The sequence below is a fragment of the Oncorhynchus mykiss genome, chromosome 3 (assembly GCF_057628025.1).
Source record: "Oncorhynchus mykiss isolate SJ-2025 chromosome 3, ASM5762802v1, whole genome shotgun sequence".
In the NCBI taxonomy this organism is placed as follows: Eukaryota; Metazoa; Chordata; class Actinopteri; order Salmoniformes; family Salmonidae; genus Oncorhynchus; species Oncorhynchus mykiss.
In genome coordinates, this window is record NC_143024.1 from 25,360,951 (window position 1) to 25,378,446 (window position 17,496).

The following is a 17,496-nucleotide window of genomic DNA, read 5'->3' on the forward strand; positions in this document are numbered from 1 at the left end:
TCTTTTACTGGAATACCATTATATGAAGGTGCCACACAATCTTTGACAGCTATGAGTTCACATTTATTAATGCTAAGATATACACCAGACGCTTTGGAAAAGGATTGTATCACATTGATCAATATGGGAATTTTGTTAGCGTCTTTCAGAAAAATTGAGGTATCGTCAGCCAGCTGGCTTATAATAATTTCTTTACCAGCTATGGAAATACCTCGTACAGGACTATTATTTAAAGAATTTGCAAGAAGTTGGGTGATTAATAAAAACAGGTACGGAGAGATAGGACAACCTTGCCTAATTCTTCTCTTTAACTCAAATCTAGGTGAGGTGCCATATTTCAATTTGATAGTGCTGTTACCATTTGCATAGAGAGTCTTAATAGTCTTACAGAAAAAATCCCCAAAGCCAAGTCTCTCAAGGGAGTGGAAGAGAAACTCATGCTCTACTGTGTCAAATGCTTTAGAAAAATCTAAAAATAATATGAAGCTATCCTCGGTTATTAGGTCTGAGTAGTCAAGTATGTCTAATACTAGTCTGACATTGTTAGAAATATGTCTGTTCCTCATAAAGCCAGACTGTGTTTCATCAATGATTGCATCCAGGACTTCTTTAATTATTTTTGCAAGTAGTAATCTTATAGTCATTATTAAGAAGACAAATTGGACGCCAGTTATCGATGAGCAGCACTTATTTTTTGGGTTTAGGTATCAGTGTTGTTAACCCCTGAGTCATTGTAGGAGGGAGAACATTGTTTTTAATACTCTCTAAAAAGACTTCAAATAGGAAGGGAGCTACTTGTTCAGAAAATAATTTGTAAAATTCTGATGTAATTCCATCAACACCTGGTGATTTATTGTTCTTAGATGTTTGATAGACTCTATAATCTCTTCAACTTTGATGGGTTCATCACACTGTTTAGATTCTATATCACTGATAGAGTGAACATTATTCAGTGGGTTAAAAAACATATCTGTGGATTCCCGACAGTACGTAGAGCTATAACATTTTCTGTACAAATTGCTACAGTATTTAGAGATTACTTTTTGGTCATCTGTAATAACACCATCAATGTTTAACTTATGGATAGTGTTATTTTTAGAGTGAAATTTCTCAAGTCTAAAGAAATAGGATGAATTCTGTTCTCCCTCCTCAATCCATTTTTTCCTAGATCAAATAAAGGCTCCTTCTGCTTTTAATTTATATATTATCCAGTTTATTTTGTAACTCAATCAGTTCCATCTTCTCCACCCCAGAGAGGCCGGCTGGGGACCTCTGAGAAAGGGTAGTTATCTTAATGATCACCTTTTCCTCCTCAGCTCTTCTGGTCTTAGCAAGATTACTACCATATTTTCTAAGGTATTTGGACACCTCAAATTTAAAGAGCTCCCAGTTCTTGCAATAAGATTTTTCTTCACAAGCCCTTTCCCAAAAGTGTAAGAGCAGATCTTTAACCTCAAATGTAACTATATCATTATTTAATAATGAGCTATTTAGCTTCCAGTAGGATGCTCTACCAAGGTTAGTATCAGGGGTAAATATTTTGATATCAATGTAAATGGCCCTATGGTCTGTGAGGGGAGTAGTACAAATATTTGTAGTAACACACTATCAATACATTTGGATATAAGCCAAAAATCTATTCTGGATTGTCTGGAACCTGTTTTGTTACTCCAAGTGAAGGATCTGTCGGCCGGAAACCTCTCTCTCCATATATCAGTAAGATCAAACTTTTCCATAAAAAGTATTAAACCCAAATTCTGATTGGTTGGCCTACCTGGGGGCCATCTATCAGTTGAAGTATCTATTGTAATGTTAAAGTCCCCTCCTATCAATAATAACGAATTGGGAAATTTAGATAACCAATGAAGTATATGTTTCTCTATAGATACAAGCAACTCATCATTCTCATGTTTGGTGTTGTACCCGTAGAAGTTTACAGTAATGAGTGTAATGTCATTGTAACTGATCATTCTCATGTTTGGTGTTGTACCCGTAGAAGTTTACAGTAATGAGTGTAATGTCATTGTAACTTATCATTCTCATGTTTGGTGTTGTACCCGTAGAAGTTTACAGTAATGAGTGTAATGTCATTGTAACTTATCATTCTCATGTTTGGTGTTGTACCCGTAGAAGTTTACAGTAATGAGTGTAATGTCATTGTAACTTATCATTCTCATGTTTGGTGTTGTACCCGTAGAAGTTTACAGTAATGAGCGTAATGTCATTGTAACTCATCATTCTCATGTTTGGTGTTGTACCCGTAGAAGTTGACAGTAATGAGTGTAATGTCATTGTAACTTATCATTCTCATGTTTGGTGTTGTACCCGTAGAAGTTTACAGTAATGAGCGTAATGTCATTGTAACTCATCATTCTCATGTTTGGTGTTGTACCAGTAGAAGTTTACAGGAATGAGCGTAATGTCATTGTAACTTATCATTCTCATGTTTGGTGTTGTACCCGTAGAAGTTTACAGTAATGAGCGTAATGTCATTGTAACTTATCATTCTCATGTTTGGTGTTGTACCAGTAGAAGTTTACAGTAATGAGCGTAATGTCATTGCAACTCATCATTCTCATGTTTGGTGTTGTACCCGTAGAAGTTGACAGTAATGAGTGTAATGTCATTGTAACTCATCATTCTCATGTTTGGTGTTGTACCCGTAGAAGTTTACAGTAATGAGCGTAATGTCATTGTAACTTATCATTCTCATGTTTGGTGTTGTGCCAGTAGAAGTTTACAGTAATGAGCGTAATGTCATTGTAACTTATCATTCTCATGTTTGGTGTTGTACCCGTAGAAGTTTACAGTAATGAGCGTAATGTCATTGTAACTTATCATTCTCATGTTTGGTGTTGTGCCAGTAGAAGTTTACAGGAATGAGCGTAATGTCATTGTAACTTATCATTCTCATGTTTGGTGTTGTACCCGTAGAAGTTTACAGTAATGAGCGTAATGTCATTGTAACTTATCATTCTCATGTTTGGTGTTGTACCAGTAGAAGTTTACAGTAATGAGCGTAATGTCATTGTAACTCATCATTCTCATGTTTGGTGTTGTACCCGTAGAAGTTGACAGTAATGAGTGTAATGTCATTGTAACTCATCATTCTCATGTTTGGTGTTGTACCCGTAGAAGTTTACAGTAATGAGCGTAATGTCATTGTAACTTATCATTCTCATGTTTGGTGTTGTGCCAGTAGAAGTTTACAGTAATGAGCGTAATGTCATTGTAACTTATCATTCTCATGTTTGGTGTTGTACCCGTAGAAGTTTACAGTAATGAGTGTAATGTCATTGTAACTGATCATTCTCATGTTTGGTGTTGTACCCGTAGAAGTTGACAGTAATGAGTGTAATGTCATTGTAACTCATCATTCTCATGTTTGGTGTTGTACCAGTAGAAGTTTACAGTAATGAGTGTAATGTCATTGTAACTTATCATTCTCATGTTTGGTGTTGTACCCGTAGAAGTTTACAGTAATGAGTGTAATGTCATTGTAACTGATCATTCTCATGTTTGGTGTTGTACCAGTAGAAGTTTACAGTAATGAGTGTAATGCCATTGTAACTGATCATTCTCATGTTTGGTGTTGTACCAGTAGAAGTTTACAGTAATGAGTGTAATGTCATTGTAACTTATCATTCTCATGTTTGGTGTTGTACCCGTAGAAGTTTACAGTAATGAGTGTAATATCATTGTAACTGATCACAAGACAAATAAAGTGACCAAAGGGGTCACATTCCGAGTGTAGAATATTACCACCAAAGGTATTTTTCATTGTAGTGACACCAGCGGAGCGTTCAGATCCATGGGAAAGCTAAATATCGTTGCCCCACTGTGACCTCCAGAAGTTGGCATCAGCCGAAATCGAGTGAGAGTCTTGAAAATAGCAAAAATCTGTTCGAAATTGTTTAGCAAATAAAAATAAGGCCTTGCGCTTCACATTGTTTGGTAACCCCCTAGCATTAAGAGAAACTATAGACAAAGACAAAACAACAAAGATTATATAAAAGTATAAACTGTAGTAGGATGAGTCAAAGACGTAGGAGCAGTGAATGTAAACAATATACAACCAGCACCATTTACATAAATTTAAAGTGAAAATAGCTTATTCCATAAACATTGAGCTAGACGTTATCCGTCTTTGAAATTAAACTCAACTGAAAATTATGTTCAAGACCAAACCAAGGGTTCTTGTAGTAAGAGAGAATAAAAACCCTCTTTAGTGTAATCAGGTACTATTCTGAGAAATAAAATACAAAATAATAATTTAAATAAAAGGGTAGCTACTATTTTAAGTGCATATGAAAACTGATCATAAAAAATTGAGTAAAACATGTTTTACATATTCATGTTCCTAAGACCTTTTTCACTTGGAAATAAGTATTAATAACTAAATAGAACAATAACTGTGTAAAGTCAGAGCAGACCTGTATGCCCTTTAAAACAGTATCTTAGTTACTGTATACATCAAATATAAATACAACTTTCAGTCTTCTTCGTAAGTTACTAAACAAAATGGGTCTTCTGGTCTGGTCATACAAGAACAAGCTAATACATTATTGAGGTACCTGAGTGTTCTGAAAAATAGTCACCTGATGCTTGTTAGGTAAACAGCATAAGGAAAATGAGAATACCATGGCTGAAACCATCAACCTGTTCCTTGTGGTGAGATTTTAGGGAGGAATATGGATTTCTGAACCGTTGATGAAGCCTCGTCCTCCGACGAAGTAAGCAGCCTTTCCCTCATTTCGTGCTTTCTTGATCATTGGCCACAACTTGTTCCTTCTTTCTATGTCCTCCGGGCTGAGATGCTCGGCGAAACACATACCATGCCTCTGAAGGAAGGCGTTCTTCCTAGCAGCTTTCCAAACAGCATCCCTGTAGAATCTGGCAGTGAAGAGGATGATGATACCCCTTGGTCTTGAATCGTTTTGCTGTTGCTTCTTGCCTCTTTCTAGAGCTCCGACTTTACGACCTGACTGACATCATGATTTGACCTCATTTTTTCCAAGTTCCCATTCGTCTTGAATTCCAAGCACTAGTCCCAACCATTAGTTCTCAACATGCAATGTAACGGATATAGAAACACTGATTTGGTAGACTGTTTTCATAACTGCAGGACTATTATGTCATTGTGTTTTATTGAATACAGACGACAATAGGGCATTCTTTCCCAATTATATTTATTACCAGGTATTTACATATTTAAAACTACTGCTAATGCACATATGTAGTAAAATGTCAAATATGTTACATTATGTTTTGCCAGAAGATAACGACCCTACCATTACGTTGATTTACACTGAGCTGTACTGGTGTCTGAACGAAAACATGGTTACATTGAGACATCGTGGAGCCGGCGCAAGATATGTACAATCTGGATAAAGGTAACATTTGGCATTCAGTGGCATAACCCATCCTTGGATTGAGGTACGTTTTCCGACCCGTATCTCGTGTCTGCTCCACAGTAAATTAATGTAACCATGATTGCCTTCCGACCCCCGTGCAGCTCAGTGTAAACAAGCGTATCTTCTGGCAACATTGTCATGTTGTTGATACAATATCAAAAACCCAACAGGTAAAGTTAGTTATTAGTTAATACAATACATTAATTTGTATACTAATCCATGCTACACTGTTTGGATAAAACGTGTGCTCCTCCCAATAACCCTAATTTCATAACTCTAGCACCAAAACAAGATACACGTTCACCCAAATGAAGACAGAATAAGAAATGACTCATACAAACGACTCATTATTCAGAGACCTGACAATTTGAATAACACCCACTACAACATTAAGAGAGAGCAGAAAGAACATGCAGAGTGTTTTGAAACAATAAAGGCACAAATATACAGTGCAACACAGGTGAAAACCACTTGTTTGAGGAATAAACTTGAAAATGGTGTAACAAAGACAGCAGTGTACACAGAAAGAAAAACTAACAAAAATCCATAAGTTGACATACACACTCAGTGGCCAGTTTAAGGTTCGCCCATCTAGTACCACTGACTGGGGCGAAAAACAAAAACATTCTCAGTAAACCCAAGACACTGTCGTGTGTGAAAAACACAGGAGGTCTGCCATTTATGAGATACTGTAACCGGCGCACCTGGCACCAACGATCATAATACGCTCAACGTTGCTTAGGTCACTTGTTTCGCCCATTCCAACATTCAATCGAATAGTAACTGAATGCTTCGGTGCCTCGCTTTATATAGCAAGCCAAGGCCACGTGGCTCACTGTCTATAGGAGCGAAATATTTTTGTGAACAGGGTGGTGTAGCTAATAAACTGGCCACGGAGTGTAAATCCTTGGTATGTTTACAACACAGTAAATATGATGGTACTGGCCAAGAAATCCACTACACAGTCATATTTCTAAGTTCTTTGCAGTTCAAGGCAAAGCTGTGAACACAGAAAACTGACAACCGTGCTCGATCAAGTTAACAAACTATACACTTTTTGAGATTATCTGACCCTTTCTTATAGAGTGAGAGATCAACAACATGGACAATGTCCAAAATGGACACAAAACACAGCTAAATTGCTATAGTTATACAATAAATGTACATTAAAAACATTTGGAAAAACAGAGTGGTAGACGCACTCTTTGCCAGTGTCAAATCTCTCCCTGTGCATGCTGCATGTAGTGCATTTGCAAGTCTAACTCCCGGGGTAGAGAGCAGCCACAGATCATGCACTGGAGAAGGCGGTCTGGGGCGTAAGGCAAACGGCCCAGTTTGTGAGGAACAGGCCGTGGGGCGAGCTGAGGTAGCGACAGGGTCTGTGTCATGTGTGGCCTCTCACTCATGACCGCCTGTGGCGTGAAGAAAATGTTTGGGTGTGGAGGCCTTGGTAGAGAGCCGACTGCTACAGAGTGAAGAGGGTGTGAGCCAGGCAAACTAAGAGGAGGGAGCGGAGGGAGAGGAGAGAAGAAAGGAGAGGTCTGATTTATGATGATTTGAGTGCCTGTTACCATTGGCTGCTGCTGCGGGCCAGCTGGAGTGGTTTGGAAACCCCACACAGTGGGTCCCACCCCATGAGTGAAACGTTGTGGGTCATATTGAATGGAGATGGGAACGTTCTGGGTGGATGTGGGTACATTGGTCCAGCTGGAGGATAGATGTTTTTGCTGCTGCTGCTCTAACTCCTGGCTAAGGCCTGATTTGTTTGAGGGGGAACCTTTGAAATCCCAGGGACTACCTCCAATCCCATGAGTTGGAGGGCTTGAAATTGACATGACAGAGCTGTGGCCCATCTGAGCTGAGGAGGATGTACTGAGTAGAGCTGGAGACCACTGTTTCTGCTGCTCACGCCCACTACCAGCTTTCTCTGATGAACTAACAGTTGGGGACATTACCAGAGGTGCATTAAAGTCCCAAACTCTAGTGTCCTCTTTTCTAGGAGGTGTGGATGATTCATTAACAGCTTTGTGCATTGGCACTGAGACGCTCGACCATCTTGGCAGGTTAAGCTCTTGGCCCAGTTTGTTTGATGTGCTCTGGGATGGTGGCACTGCTGGAGAGGTCCTTAGCCCACCCCACAAAGCAGCCCCATCCATGTAAATGGGGGACCCAGGAAAGTCAAGTTGAACAGAGCTCAGTGTGGGGACTGGTGGTGTAGTGGGTGTGTTACCCCAGCTCATGGGCTTCGGCTGTTGCCTGTGTTGCTCCTGCTCACTCACAGCTAATGGGCTGGGGTTCTGTGGCCTGGCCACTGGGGGTGTTTTGTTACCCAAGGGCATGGTCCCTCCACTTTCTCCTGGAGGAGGGGTTTCTAGGCTCTGAGATGCACTAAGGCCAGGCTGTGATGTTGTAGGTGCCTCTACCCTGCCTGAACTCCTCTGCTGTGGGGCTGGCCGAGGCAGGCCATCTGAGTGCCACTGCTGGGGTTGCTGTGGTGGGGCGGGCCGGGGCTGAGCATCTGGTAACCAGGGCAGCTTTTGCTGGAGCAACTGTCTGTCAGGCTGCCACTGCTGTTGTGGTACTAGCTGGGGCTGGAGCTGTCCACCTGGTTGCTGCCACTGTAATTGCTGTTGGATCAGCGGAGACTGTAAATGATGCTGAACCTGCTGTTGGCGCAGCTGCGGATGTAGATGTGGCTGTAGCTGTAGCTGTAACTGTACTTGTTGTTGTACCAGTGGAGACTGTGGTACCTGCTGTGGCTGTATTTGTGGAGATGGCTGCTGTTGGACAGGCGCTGGTTGTCTTTCAGGATCCTGAGACGGTTGAGACTGGTTAGGCAGTGGGACAGGCCTCAGTTCTCCACCTTCCACCCGCCACTGTTGGTGGACTGGCGGAGGCCTTCTCGCAGACGTCTCCCCTGGCTGCTGCATATCCATCTGGGATGAAAACATGGGTGGCTGTGGCTGGGCCGGCCTCCTCTGCCACTCAGGACTCCTTGACATTGGGACTTGATATGGAGGTGTTTGTTGGGGCGTGTCCATACCTGATTGCCCCATTCCACCCCACCTGGGCCAGCCTGATGCCAGCCTGCCTCCGCTCCGGCCCCTGCTACCCCTGCCTCTTATCCTCATGGCCATTGGAAAAGAATAAGGCTGACTCGACCCCTGGCGCTTTCGAGCGTGGATTTTCTGATGCACCAGCAGGCTGCCGAGCCATGGGAATGTCTTGTGGCACTCCTGACAGCGATGAGGCCGCTCGCCTGTGTGGGTGTTCAGATGGTCCCGCAGCAGGTAGGCCAGCCCAAAGCTCTTTTCACAGAGGTGGCACTTGTGGGGCTTTTCGCCGTTGTGTGACAGCAAATGGCGCTGAAGCTGATTCTCGTCGCTGTATCCCTTACGGCACTTTGTGCAGCGGAACGGTTTCTGTGTGTGCAGCCTCTGATGGGTTCTCATGTTCTGCAGGAAAGCAAAGTCCTTGCTGCAGTCTGGGCACTTGTATGGTTTCTCCCCGGTGTGAATGATCATGTGCTGCTGCAGATAGCTGTTGAATCTGAAGGACTTGTTGCACACCCTGCACTGGTAAGGCTTGTCCTTGGAATGAATACGCATGTGCAACGTTAACACAGAGCGGTGACGGAACGACTTGCCACAGTCTGGACACTTTAAAGGCTTACTACTCATCTCCTCCCTATGCCACCTCCCTGGGACGTTGGCAGTGTTAAGTGGAGCAGATCTCCCTACTTCAAGTCCATTACCCTGCCTCTCTACCCTGACCCGGGCAGACGTGTGAGTTGTCAGGTGGGCCATCATATTAGACTGGTCAGAGTAGGTGGCAGGACAGTGTGGACAGGTGTAACGGTTTGTTTCCCAGTCTTTACACGCCCCGTTCTCCATCCTCTCATGCTCTGCTTCATGGATCAGCATGTGAGCCCTCAGGTCAGCTGGTGAAGGAAAGTTCTGAGGACAGAGGGGACAGTTGAATATACGTTTTGGCTCCAACCCGTGGTTTGTGTTCTCCTTATCTAGTCCCCCGACTGTCTCGTGGCATGACATGTGAGCCTGCAGACTGCCCTGGTCGGGGAAAGTGAGGGGGCAAAGAGAGCAGGCGTGGGGGTGCCGTCTATGCTGCCGGCAGTGCGCCTTCATGTTCTGGGCTAAGGCAAACGTTTTGCCACAGTCTGGGCAGCGGAAGGGTTTCTGGCCCGTGTGAAGGTATTGGTGCTGTTGCAGGAGGCTGGAATACTTGAAGTGCTTCCCACAGATGTTGCACCGGTGGGGGCCTTGTGTGTCCTCTGTGTGCTTACGACGGTGGTCCTCCATGACAGAGCGGTGCCTGAACACCATGCCACACTCTGGGCACGCGTAGGGCTTGAGGGAGGCATGTGAGCCCTGGTGGTCACGCAGGGAAAATATGTCAGAGAAGCTCTTGTGGCACTCCTGGCAGCGGAAGGGGTGGGAGCTCAGGGAGTGGGTCTGCATGTGGCTGGTGATGGAGATCTTCATGCGGAACTCTTTGCGGCACAGGGGGCAGCGGTACGCCTTATCCGGGGCACAGTTGCAGGTGTGGAGCCTCAGTTTGCTCAGTGATGGGAAAGTCTCTTCACAGTGGTCACACTGGAAGCCTGGCCTCTCCTCCTTGTGGACTCCCTGTGGGCTCCTTCTCCTCTTCCGCTCCACAGGCTGTTCAACCTTCTGTTGGTGCTCACTGCGGTGCTTGATGAGGCTGCTGCGGTGATGGAAGGTAAGGCCACACTCCTTACAGGTGAGTGAGGCCAGTTCATCTTGGTGAGCGTGGAAGTGACGATGGAGGTTGAATGTCTCCCGACGGGTGAACCTCTTCCCACAGTCTTTGCACTCCAGACTACATTTCCTCCTTTTCACTGTTCGCTCCTCTTCTCCTCCCTCTTCTCCTCCCTCTTCTTCTTCTTCTTCTTCTTCTTCTTCTTCTTCTTCCTCCTCCTCCTCCTCCGCCCCCTTTCCTCCATTACAATCTTGTTCTTCACCTGTGTCTTTTGATACATCCATCTCCTCGTCAGAATGTGATTTTTCCTTTTCCACATCCTCTGCATCTGAGATATTGTCAGTAATCTTATCCTGCTGCACCACAGGAGTCCTCCCCATGTCACCATTATGAACTATAAATTCAAAAGAAATACAACATTGTCATTGTGAAGCGTTCATGAGTAAGCATGAATACAAACGTTTTGAGACTAAATATGAAAACAGGCCTACTACACAAATCAATCTCCACACAAATATTATGAAAAGGCATTTATGACATCAAAGGGTACGATTAGTGTACTATTTTGAGTCACCTGCGTGATCAATATTCTATTGGATAAACGGTTGGCCAATAACAAAGCTAGCTCATTAAGTGCATCTTGGCAATTAAAGTGACCATGAGCACATTTACAGTCAATGCTGCATCCTGCATATTTCCAGGGATACCCCGTACATTTCAGTCTGTTTTTGCACACGACTGTTTTCCTAAATAGATAGATGGTGAGCTTAGATAGCTCATATTTATAAGGCAGGCTATTCGAAGAAAGAAACATAGTCAACGCTAGCTAGCAAACATAAACGTACCATCGTTTCCATTCTCTTTTGCATCCGTGCGGTCTTCCTCGTCCTCCGTCTCAGACCAATCGAAATGCCGCTGCTTGTTGTAGGAAACATCGGTGTTGTGGGTATTTTCTTCAGAATATGTTAAATCTACCAACTCATTACCTATCTCTGATCTATCATTAGCTCGAAGCGCAATGCTACTTTCAGTCTGGCTAGCAAGCCCATCGGTAACAATACTAGATTCTCTATTTTCATTGGAGCCCTCGGGAATTCTGTCTTCTTCAACAGCAAAAGTGTTATCGGGGTCTGTCGATTTATACTCAAATGATTCGCATTTCTGTGCTACACCCCCCGGGTCCCCCAGCTCATCGTTGGGGTCGCCCTGGCGTCTCTCTGATGAATTCACAGCAGCCATGTTTTTACCCATGCAGCACTCGTCCAACGATGGTTCTCTATGCCCCCTCTTCCTCAACGTGAAAGCAGAAGGCGAAACGAATTGTATATTATGTTACTGGCCGCTAGAGTGTGATGGTGTGAAGTGAAAGGTCTTCGCCTGCCCTGCATTCTGCAGGTCATGATGTTATGTTTATCCACTTCAGATTGTCATGAGTATTGAAACGAAAGCAATGCATTTTACATTTATCCATGGGCATTCACTCACATCAGTCAACAGGTTGCACAATCAGCACTTGTCTGAATAAAGAGCTATTGAAGAGCCGTGGCGAGATATAGTTCAGGGTTGCCTTTATTAATCTTTAGTCAATACATGTCTCAGAACCGAGTCAGACCCTTCAACTATATTTAGGTATATAAATTGTGCAAAATGGTACACAAATGCTTCATTTTTTTTTTTTTTACAGATCCCTTGCATTTTGTCTACACATCAGACACTGCATGCAAGATAACACATACATCATACTTGTAGATAATGCTTAATAAATTGATAATATCACAAAAAACAGAAAGGAAATCTGAAGCAAAATGCATACTGATGCAGATTTTCATTTAAGAGCTATGTAGGGAAACAGATCCATATCTTAAACATTATAGTCCAATTATAATGATTTATCATCACATGTTAAATACACATTGTATAATACTTTTTTCTAAGATTTGCATGTGTATGTCCAGCCTGTCACACAATGCATGGTTAATATGCATCATAAAACTGGATGAGCAATCAGAACATGTACATATGCATTGGAATATTACATTTCAATGGTCTTTTACTAATATGCTCTAATGATAGATTGCTGCAGACTCCAATGTGCTTTCTGTTAACGTAATGCTGATTGTCTATCTACAAGATTTGGACAAAACAGAAATCTCTGACATTTCTTGGTTCTATTGCGGCAACTTCCAACCAATACATTATGCTAATATATATGGATCAGGGCTGAACCTTCAATTAGCCTACTGTGTTTAGTTTAAATAATATATACAGTACATTCGGAAAGTATTCAGACCCCTTGACTTTTTGCACATTTTGTTACGTTAAAGCCTTATTCTAAAATGTATTCAATTGTTTTTTTCTTCCATCAATCTACACACGCTACCCCATAATGACAAAGCAAGGTTTTTAGAAATGTTTGCAAATGTAAAAATAAATAAATATCACACTTCCCTAAGTATTTAGACTCTTTACTCAGTACAGAGCACACTCTACTTACTTTGTTGAAACACCTTTGGCAGCGATTACAGCCTCGAGTCTTCTTGGGTATGACGCTACAAGCTTGGCACACCTGTATTTGGGGAGCGTTACTGCACAGCTATTTTCCGGTCTCTCCAGAGATGTTCGATCAGGTTCAAGTCCGGGCTCTGGCTGGGCCACTCAAGGATATTCACAGACTTGTACCGAAGCCACTACTGCATTGTTTTGGCTGAGTGCTTAGGGTTATTGTCCTTTTGAAAGGTGAACCTTCGCCCCAATCTGAGGTCCTGAGTGCTCTGGAGCAGGTTTTCATCAAGGATCTCTCTGTACTTTGCTCTGTTCATCTTTCAATCTGACTAGGCTCCCTGTCCCTTTCGCTGAAAAACATCCCCACAGCATGTTGCTACCTCCACCATGCGTCACAGTAGGGATGGTGCCAGATTTCCTCAAGACGTGACGCTTGGCATTCAGGCCAATGAGTTCAACCTTGGTTTCATCAGATCAGAGAATCTTGTTTCTCATGGTCTGAGAGTCTTTAGGTGCCTTTTGGCAAACTCCAAGCGGGCTATCATGTGCCTTTAACTGAGGAGTGGCTTCCGTCTGGCCACTCTACCAATAAAGCCTGATTGGTGGAGTGCTGCAGAGATGGTTGTCCTTCTGGAAGGTTCTCCCATCTCCACAGAGGAACTCTATCAGAGTGACCATCGGGTTCTTGGTCACCTCCCTGACCAAGGCCCTTCTCCAATTGCTCAGTTTGGCCTGGAGGCCAGCCCTAGGAAGATTTTGGTTGTTCCACTTCTTCCATTTAAAAATGATAGAGGCCAGTGTGTTCTTGGGGACATTCAATGCTGTAGACATTTTGTAGTACCCTTCCACAGATCTGTGCCTTGACACAATCCTGTCTCGGAGCTCTACAGACAATTCCTTCGACCTCATGGCTTGGTTTTTGCTCTGACATGCACTGTCAACTCTGGGACCTTAATTTACCACGGTGGACTCTCAAGTTGTAGAAACATCTCAAGGATGATCAATGGAAAAAGGATGCACCTGATCTCAATTTCAAGTCTCATAGCAAAGGGTCTTAATACTTATGTAAATTATTGTAAACATTTATTAAAACCTGTTTTCACTTTGTCATTATGGTGTATTGATGAGGAAAAACATTAATTTAATCCATTTTAGAATAAGGCTGTAACGTAACAAAATGTGGAAAAAGTCAAGGGGTCTGAATACTTTACACAACAAATGTACTCATAAAACAACTTTTTCAGCATTGGTTGAAATTAGAGGGACACAATTATTTCAAATCAGATTGTATAAGAGAAAATAAATAAAGTACATCAAAGCTTATTTAAATCTCTTTATCTAACGCCTTCTTCTTCGTCTATGATCAACAATTCTCCCCCGCCTTGGCCGTTGGACAATTCCATTCATGACTGCGGGTGGATTTGGACGGGTGGTACCATCAAGAATATCTGGGGGTGGTGGTACAGGGGCAACTGCTAAAGTTGGTTGATTACTTGGACTCTGGGGGTGTTGCGGTTGCTGTGGTAGCGGTTGTATCTGTTGTTGCTGCTGCACCAGCTGGGGTTGCTGTAGTAGCAATTGTTGCTGTTGTGGTTGTATCTGTTGCTGCTGCTGCTGAATCGGTTGTTGAGGCTGTGGTTTCTGCTGCTGTAACTGTTGTGGTTGTTGCGTTGACTGTTGTGGCTCTTGTTTTTGGGAATGATGTGGCTGCTGCTGTGGTGGTTGTTGTTGTTGCTGCTGCTGCTGCTGCTGTGCCTCTAGGACTCCCAGCAGCCTTTGCAGGAGAACATTGTTTTGCTGTAGGCTGGTTGCCAGTGCCTCTTGAGAGACCACTAATGTTCTCATATCACGTCTGAATCCCTCCCCAAACTCCCGAAGACTCTGCTCCACCCGATCCCCCAGCTGCAGAGCTGCCTCCCCCATGCCACGGAGCTCGTCCTCCAGCCATGAGCCACGAGGAGGGGCCTCCAGGGGTCCCTGCTGGGCCCCTAGTGAGGGCTGGGGACTAGGCTGAGGGGTCCCATTGAGGAAAGGGGCGCTGTAGAGGGGAGAGGGAGGCAGCCAGCGTTCCGAGTTAGGGGGAGGCCCTATTCCCAGTCCTAAACCCAGCTTTTCCTCCATACTGCTCTCTGCCCCCTCGCATTCCGCCTCTCCCACCTCCCCTTCCCGCTCACCACTATCCTCATCCTTTTCAAAGCCATCCCTCTCCGACCCTTCACCTCCACCCACTGCAATAAACAAGAGGATATAGTAGCAGTGGTTAGCAGTGGTTTCAAAAATCTGTTTTTATATGCATTATCTGAATGTTCCTACAAGGCTTGAATCTAAGGCTTTACCTCATTGTTAGTGTTCAGATTTACCTGGTTCTGTATCAGTGAAGCACGTGAAACTGGCCTTCCCTCTGGTGCTTTGCTTCTGTCTGGCCTGGTGAAGCCTGGGGCTTGCCTGAGCTGACCGTCCCAGCATGGAAGCCCCTCTATTAGATGGCAGGTAACAAGTTCGGTGCCTCGCGTCTGCCAGCCTGCCTCCATTGCGTCTCTTCAGGTCGTCCCAGCGCTTCTTGACCTCGCGGAGGGTACGAGGGACTCTGGACACAGCGTTGACCCGCTCCAGGATCCCTGCCCAGATCCTCTCTCTCTCCCTGCGCCGGAGCCTCCCAGCCGGACCAAAAAGCTCTCCCTCACACCGCGTCACCTCAGAAACCAGCACCTCCAGCTCTGCACCGCTAAAACGACTCTTCCTCTTGCCTGCACCCACTGCTGTCAACACAGAGGACAAACCTCTGTCTACAGAAAGACAGAGTTGATCTATAGGTGTTTACTATGTGTCATATGAGGTGAAACATAAAAATGTAATAGTCAAAACATATTTATCATAACAGTACAGAGCACCACTGCAAGCATCAATATTGAACAATAGACATGCGTTTAATAGCTAAAAGTTGGCTAAAGCTTACGCTGTTCCATGGATAGGAGGTCATCTGAGGACATGCCAGGGGTCATGATGTTCGGATGCACCACCACCACGTTGAAGGGTAGTCCACCAGGCAGCCCACTGCTTTGGTCGCAGCTGCCTTCCGAGTCCTCATCCTCCTTGGGAAAGCCGTCCTCTGAGACGCCCCCTCCGAAGGGTCCCTCTGGAGACTCCACTTTGATGTGCATGGGAGGCGAGTGCTCGTACAGCAGGCCCCCCTCCTCGTAGTACTCAGTCATGAGTCAGGCCTGGTTTACAGACGGACCAACTGACAGTTCCATTCACACAGCGACAGATGGCTGGCCGTACCACAGCATTGTTGGGGACGAGCAATATCTGCCTGACAACTAACTAATCTTTCAGTGGGGGCAGCATAAGGCATATGTTCACAGGCTACAACTAAGTGGCACATAAATAAATAGGGGCACTAGGAGAGCATATTGTGCAGGGACATACTGAGATCAACATTCACTGTAATGTGCATTAGTTTGCATAATATATTATTAATTCATACCAGGTAGCTTACAGCTAAAGTCCTGGAGCAGACGTTATTCAACTGTAAAAGCTGGCCAAGAGAGACATGTACTCTCTGAAAACTATAATTTAAATTCCTTTATATTAGTGCAAAAACAACTATGACAGTACCCATCAACAGAGATGTGCAGATAGACTTGAGTAAATAGAGGATCGAGGGAATTCTACAAAAGAGAGAAATATGATACGTTACCAAATAGTTACACAAATAATTTACAATAAAGGTTTCAACTTGATGATGACGATGTCTAACACCTTTATAATTGCGTTTGTCGCAGCGATGCGCATTCTTTCTGCACCACATCCGCAATGGTTGCGCATTCCGCATATATTACTGGTGATGCTGATATAGCAATGCAGGGCACTTCGCTTCAAATTAGCTAGCTTTAATCTCGAAAATGTCAATACACTTAGTGGGATAAAATCTTATTTTACTCACCTCACGATTATAAAACAAAACAAAGACACATTTGATGCAATTGTCCTAAACGTAACCGTTCCGTCAAGCTTGAAATTGTACACAAACCGTAGAGCGTCGCTGAATATTTACGTCACCATTCCGCTGTCACATGTTCCCAGTGCTAGATAAAGGAATATGAATGTGTAAAGCATTTGCTTATAATGCAATAACAAAATCTATGTCAGGAGAAGTGTAGTATTAGCATAAGGAGACGTATACTTTGAATACAAAGGGGGAATGGAGGGCAGAGGAGGTCTAAGAGAGAGGAAGGAAGAGGGTGAACTTGAGTCGGCTAAAAATGGCGGAAAAAAGGGAGATGGTTTGTTAAATAAGAATGTTAGAAAGTGTAAGCAGAGTGAGCTGAAGACAGGAGGAGAAAGGAAAGTTAATGAGGTCGAAGCATCGGAGGTGGTAGGTGTGGTGAAGTTCTCGGGGCTGAGGCTTGCACTGAGGGTCAGAATAAAGATGAGTTGGGACTAGGAGTGACGTTTTTGTTACAAGTGGACCCTTGCCTTTTGGCTGATCCATTTGTGGTTTCAGGGTGGTTGAAAACATAGTTTTGTGCTGTAGAATCAGGAAGGGTAACCAGAACTGGTCTTGTGATAATTGTTTGTGTTTCTGCTGGTCAGAGGGAGAAGGCTCTCTGCGTTAAACAAATGGAGGCAAGAAATGTGATTTGCTCTCAAGAAATGGGCGCCATTGAAAGTTATGATTACTGGGGTAGCAGTAACTGTACAAGTTGACCAACAGAAGGGGAAGATTCCCAGTGTTTGTGATGGTTGTCGTTTGGTGTGACGCAGACAGGGTGGCAGGAGTGGTGAAACAGAAGTCATAATCTGTTCTTTTGAGTTTTGAATTCTTTGCCCGACAAAG

The 17,496-nt window shown here is 43.8% G+C and overlaps 2 protein-coding genes across 3 annotated transcripts; both read right to left on the bottom strand.

Annotated features, from left to right (window-relative positions):
- Positions 1 to 5,172: 5,172 nt before the first annotated feature.
- Positions 5,173 to 11,447, bottom strand: zgc:66448 (uncharacterized). Its single transcript, XM_021591765.3, has 2 exons — positions 11,000 to 11,447; positions 5,173 to 10,548 (listed from the first exon to the last, which is right to left on the bottom strand). Exons 1-2 carry the CDS (start codon positions 11,403 to 11,405, stop codon positions 6,629 to 6,631), a joined length of 4,326 nt encoding a protein of 1,441 aa, XP_021447440.3. The 5' UTR covers positions 11,406 to 11,447; the 3' UTR covers positions 5,173 to 6,628.
- Positions 11,448 to 11,705: 258 nt separating this feature from the next.
- LOC149984474 (uncharacterized) lies at positions 11,706 to 17,040 on the bottom strand. Of its 2 annotated transcripts, none has more exons than XM_090226224.1 (5): positions 16,603 to 17,040; positions 16,275 to 16,327; positions 15,613 to 15,877; positions 15,017 to 15,442; positions 11,706 to 14,884 (listed from the first exon to the last, which is right to left on the bottom strand). In XM_090226224.1, exons 3-5 carry the CDS (start codon positions 15,866 to 15,868, stop codon positions 13,995 to 13,997), a joined length of 1,572 nt encoding a protein of 523 aa, XP_090082350.1. In that variant the 5' UTR covers positions 15,869 to 15,877; positions 16,275 to 16,327; positions 16,603 to 17,040; the 3' UTR covers positions 11,706 to 13,994. The 2 variants fall into 2 exon arrangements, with proteins under 2 accessions (XP_090082350.1, XP_090082357.1); XM_090226231.1 differs by having other exon boundaries at positions 15,017 to 15,415; positions 16,603 to 16,704.
- Between the last annotated feature and the right edge of the window lie 456 nt (positions 17,041 to 17,496).